The following is a 6,000-nucleotide window of genomic DNA, read 5'->3' on the forward strand; positions in this document are numbered from 1 at the left end:
TGTAATCTAGATTCTTGTTGACGCTACTATTGGAGCATTATATATTAGGTATAATTGATTTGTTCCATCCCCAATTATGACTGCCTTCCCTTTCCACTCACCTGCCGGTCAGCTTTCACATTAGTAATTTGCTGTACCCATGAACACTTGCATCATAATCTATGTGACATTGGTTTATTTTGTTGCTACAATGTAGAAAAGCCACAAATTGCACCCAAAGTCCATACCATGGAGTCAAGCTTTGCATTATGCCCACTTGTTTACAATAACTTCGAGTAGAAACCCTCGAGTCACGTACATCAAATTGAACTGCAATGTGCAAACGCTGCCTCAGTTGGTTAGTTTTTAGCCACCTAAAAAGTCCAACCTAAAGAATATCATCATCAGTATAAGTGTACACTATATTTAGTGTATTTTTTTACCACTGAACCAGTTACCTCAAAGCCACCAGCCACCATTTACAAAAGGGTAAATTTACTTTACAGAACAAAGGAGTTGCTGGTGTACAACTGCCTTGATTAGTTAGTATGTAGGGTAAAAACGTCACAGTAAAAACGTCACAGTGATCTGGTCTATTGTTTATAATTTGGAGAGAATGTCAAAGGACAACCCTCTCACCTGCCTTTCTACTTTATCACCTGTGGCCGTGCAGTTCAAAGGAGGGGATTACCACATGCTGCGTGCATATTACAAATTTTGGAGGAGACCTGCAGTGTTGAGAAATGCCTTTGCAACTACTGCTACCTTTTATTAAATCACAGTCCACTTCGGTGTTGTGGTGCTGTAAGTTTTCACACCAGATGCAAACCCAAGTACACGCAAATCATACTCCATCATCTTTTCAAGTGGATCCTGGCACGGATTGACGAACCGTGACTGGGTACGGTACACAACGTTCACACAAACCAAACAAACTGGACTCTGGGTTTAAGTGTATTTGAATCCGCACCCAGGTCCCTGATGTGAAAGCCTCCATAGATACTTACATCCAGTTCCATCCCGATGTTGAAAAGTTTGCTACATTATAACTTTAAATCTGCTCAGCTTGATTCACGTGCTTTACCTTGTTTAGGTAAATTGATGCTTCTCTGCACAGGATGGGGGGCAACAGATTGCTGGATTATCAAATGCCTCTCCTCACATTTTCCCTCTCCATTCTTCTCATTTCTCTCCCCTGCTCTTATCTAGAGGAGATGAAAGATCCTGTCGAGAGCTCAGAAGAACGTGACTCCATTCTAACTGACAGCATTCAGTCCAAAGGTAAGGGCATGGGGGAAGCACTCACACTGACTCGCTCACATCTCCAACACAATTTCTATTTATACGCAGAATCGCAGGTTCTTATTAGTGGCCACAGCTGCCGAATTAAAATTCACTTCATCCGGAGAATCCTCAGCGCTGTGCAGCTGAGTGTTAGCCAGTTTCACCCTCCTTGTCTCCGTTTTTTTTTTTCCCCACCGTCTGTCTCCATCTCCTTCTCTCAGTAGGGGCTGTATTGTAGGATATTTTGGTATAAACGTGTCAGCACGTCTTTGGAGATTGAGTGTGATGAATTGCCTGCAAACTCAACTATCAGACATTTAATAAATCAAGTGTGCAATGCATATTATTTTAACATGCGGCCAACACAGACTGTAGGAGCAATAATCATGCCAATAAATCATATTTGATAAGGATACCACACTGTTGTTATTCTCAGGTCTCTGTTGAGATTTAGGGTAATAAGATGGCATGTAATTTAAATGTACACATCTGTGGAGAGTGCTATGAATTTATATGTCTGCATTTGTTCTGTGTGTGTGGCTCTATAGAGTTGTTGAGCCAAAAAATGGGATTTAGATTTGGGCATCATAGTTTCCAGGTAAAAAAAAAATATTCATTAAGCAACTGTTGTGAACAGATTGTCAGGGTTGAATAAATAGGACAGGCTAGCAGCATATGAAATAACTTGGCAGAGGCAAATGGGTTGGTGTAGAAAGGAAGGAGCTTAAACAATGCCAGACAAAGCGCCAGAGAAGAAAAAGCTTGTTGTTGAACAAGCGTGTGGATCAGGGTGGGATGGTGTATAAGGGAGCTGGGCAGGGCATAGCGTGCAGTTAAAATTAGCCATAGTACAGTATCAAAACACCTGACACTGGGCAGTCACAACAAACTGCCCCGTTTTCTGAACAGGAACAAAGATGGTAGGTTGTTTTATCGTTACTAAAGATTCACATCAGAACAGAGAAAATGGATCAGTCTCAGTGTCCAAATGTCTGTTAGTCCATCTGTCCGTCACACACAATTTCTGGAACATCACAGATCAAATTTTAGACAAAACTTTTGGTAATAACGCATGTCACTGCCCTTTATTGGCTTTATAGATAAATGCCACAAGTTTTTATTTAAGAGGTACTTTAGTACTGGGTTACTGTCTGTTCACCAGTCCAAGATATCTTAATCTGGACCAACTATCTGTTCCCCAGAGAATGTCCTCTAATGATTTTGGGTGACCCAGTGACCTTTGGTGCCGCCTTCAGTCAATCTTCCCCTTTGCCAACATTTTGGTTCATGTCACGGCATCCTGAAAACCATCAAACATGCCCTGTGAACTTTCCTCTATTGTCAGCATCAAACCAATCTTGAACTAACACCACCTCAGCCAAAAAAAAGGACAATATTGAATATTTCCTGCTCTAAAAACAGCTTATGAATTATCATGACCAGAGACACACATCTAAGGGGACAAATCCTTTTTGATTTTAATGACACCATGGGCTTTTTCTAAATTAGGATCAACTTTACATTTAACTGTATTACTTGTAAGGCTCTGAGAATAGCATGGTTGTCTATTACACATTTTCACAAATAAACACCTGTCTGGGCCTGGTCTGGTTGCCAAGCAGTTCATTTTTTTAATAGAAGCTCTTCGGATGTATTAAACCAGGTTGTTGGCTACCTCAAATTATGTGTCATCTCCTTGATTACCCTGTAAGGTATTCATATTCCTTTTGTCCATACGGGTCCTCAGATCAAGAAGTGTTTTTCATAAAAATTAATCCAAGTTTTAAGTATTGTTTTAACAGGATAAAGTGGTGTTGTGTCGGTACACTAGGTGCCATAACCCTTGAGTGCCATAACTCACTCTCTCTCTGATGCGCTGTCTGTCAGAGCTAGGCCAAATTAATGATTCATAATTAGTGTTATCTGAAGCCTTATTATAAGTGATATTTATACGAGTTTAAATGAACAGTTTGATTATTATTCCCAATTTCTGCTGAGCAACAGTTTTGTGTGAAAGGAATTAAAAGCCTGTCCCAAATATAAGCCTGTTGATTTCAGCAAGTAACAGCCTGGGCTTTAAATTGAAGTTTTATAGTATCCCAAAAATTACATTAAAGGGGAACTATTATGCTTATATAGTGTTACAATGGATGTTTTTTGTTTTTTTTGTATTTGATTTATTCTTACACACACACACACACATACACACAGGTAAATCAACATACATGTCTTCATGCAGGCATGAAGTTAAGAGCTCATATTAAACGTAACCAAAGTTCCAAATAATAAGCTACAGGGTAACACGAGGAAAACATTGGCCTTGGTTGCGGATTTTGTAAATGTCAGTCCAATTTCAGATCTGCAATATGTCTGGTTGTGTTCAGACGCTTTTGTTGGTGATTTTTCACGGTAAAAGGAGCCGCTATTCTCCATTGCAGTCATTTACCATCTGCAATGACGGTGCAGAGATGCAGAGATATGGGAGAACCAGAAACACTGACCAGTCAGAGCACACTGGGCTTTTTCAAGAGAGGGGCTTAAAGAGACCAGCACTAAAACGACACATTTCAGAAAGAGGGTGAATACAGGTGTTCCAGCACAGATCTTTTTTTTTGACCATTAAAGCATGTGAATATATTCTAGTAAAAGTAAAAGTATGAACCTGAAAATGAGCATAAAGTCCTCTTTATTTCCTCTGGTCTATAAAATATTAGAAAACAGCCCAAACTTTAAGATGTTCACTCTGCCATTACATTTGACGAATAAAAGCAGCAAATCTTCACGGTTAAGAAGTTGAATCTAGGGAATAATTGGCCGTTTTACTTAACAAATTATTCAGAATTAATCCACGACTCTTGATAACTGCTTAATTGTTTCTGTTGATTTTGATGTTGATCATTTCAGCTCTATTTCCATTCGCCCCTTTTATTTTGTGGTGTGCAATTATCATGTCACTCATGCAGAGATTGATTATAGAAGTCTCCAATCATCTCCTCTGCTGAAGTCAGACAAATTCATGACCAGTGATAAACAGTAATATTAAAAGACAGTATTGTGTGCTAAATGTAAGAACCAGAAATTCAGCCATGCAAAATCTAAGGTCGGACTCTGAACTTGTTTTCCATCTAGACACTGTTGAGAAGAAAGAATGACCAGCTGAGGGAAAGACAATCAACCTCATCTGACAGCCAGCAAAACTGTGCGAAGGCCAACCACACTGGTGTCAGACGGGCCCATGTCAGTATGGGCTCTGACACTGGCCCAGGACAACCAGTTACTCACAAGATGCTCACATTCCCAACTTTATTTAGCCTATTCCCTCTTTATTAAGAAACTACTCATCTCTGAAGTATGTATGTTCTGTATGTAAATGTATGTATGTGCAAAACCTTACTATAGGACTTGAACATATCAACCAGAAAAGATGAGCCATACCTCACTGTGTGTGTTAGAGTCATACATCATTTTTGCCAGCAGGGTGCGATGAGATAAACCAGGTTCAAGTCTCTTTATTTGATCTAATCCCACTGTGAGAGCATGGTGAAGCTGTCAGAGGACAACAGCCACAGCTCCTACATGTTGATACTCCGGGCTGGGTGATGCTTAACATCAACCATCCTTTTGTTCTCACAGCGCCACAGTCATGGTGACATTCAACAATGGAGTACCTGACAACACCCTGCTTTTGTAAGCCTCAGTGGAGTGCAACACACTGACACCTGCCATGTCTCCTCACACTCTTGCAGCTTGAGCTCCATTATTTAGTCAAATCAGCCAATACCCTTGATTCAGACCGCGGTCTGTAAGGCCGTGTGTCACTCCCCCGGCCTTTTATGTATGAACGTCACTGATCACATCTGATCTCCACCACTGCTGTAACCGCAGCTTAACTCGTTTAACCAAGAAACTGTTCATCAAGGCCCACGTACACTAAAGAGGATATGAGTGTCTTTTAACAAATCAATTAATTCTTGTCCCCGTTTTTCTTTGCTGTTTCCAGTGCATGCCAGAAAATTGCTTTAAACGTCATCAACATAAACAAAATTACAGTCCTCTTTGCTTTCGCTTGTCTCCTTACCAGATTGTCTATAATTGTATTGAAGGAATCTGCCTTATTTCATATCAACCTACTAAATCACAATCACAGACCTAAGGAGGTGGTCAAAGTATGAATTCTTGGTTGTGTATTGCTTGCAGATGATTTGTAATTTTAAGTACATGATAACATCATGTAATGGCTAATACCTGTTGTTAATGGTTTCTTGTTTATTTCCTCGGTTGATTTTTTTTAAAATTGGTTTTGGTTTCTTTTAAATGTTGGTATGATTCATGGGTTATTTTCAGTGGTGCCATACTAAAGATCAGATTAATTACAGTTCTATGAAATGATGCCTTCATACTTTGATGTTTGCTTTGCTAAACTATAACAGAAACAACTAATAAAATTTAAAGGTGGAAGCCATGTCTCAGCTTTTAATGTACCCCGACACGCATCTTGTTTTCACTTCTGTCACGACGGTAGCTGATATTTTATTTATTTCCACTCACAGCTGGTACAGTTCATTTCCCATCGGTTCATACGTGTGAAATTGAGCAACCGTAACAGAGCGATCAGTCGTGTGTCTCTGGGTAGACAGAAACAATTAGTCTGTCCTGTGATCTCCAGCATGCCGCCTCTCTGGCCCTCAGGCTCTCTCCTGTATCAAATAAGAAGAGATATCTGGCAGACCCTCTTAC

General features: G+C 39.9%; 1 protein-coding gene across 3 annotated transcripts in view; it reads left to right on the forward strand.

Annotated features, from left to right (window-relative positions):
* The window catches only part of macrod2 (mono-ADP ribosylhydrolase 2), a 468,001-nt gene extending 462,280 nt beyond the window's left edge, over positions 1-5,721 (forward strand). For all 3 annotated transcript variants that reach the window (XM_050070646.1, XM_050070648.1, XM_050070649.1), the window contains 2 exons: positions 1,189-1,260; positions 4,393-5,721. In XM_050070646.1, coding sequence (XP_049926603.1) covers positions 1,189-1,260; positions 4,393-4,415 — 95 coding nt within the window. In that variant the 3' untranslated portion in view covers positions 4,416-5,721. The remainder of the gene's footprint in view (positions 1-1,188; positions 1,261-4,392) is intronic.
* The last annotated feature ends 279 nt before the right edge of the window (positions 5,722-6,000 follow it).

This window comes from Epinephelus moara, chromosome 19, assembly GCF_006386435.1.
Source record: "Epinephelus moara isolate mb chromosome 19, YSFRI_EMoa_1.0, whole genome shotgun sequence".
Classification (NCBI taxonomy): Eukaryota; Metazoa; Chordata; class Actinopteri; order Perciformes; family Serranidae; genus Epinephelus; species Epinephelus moara.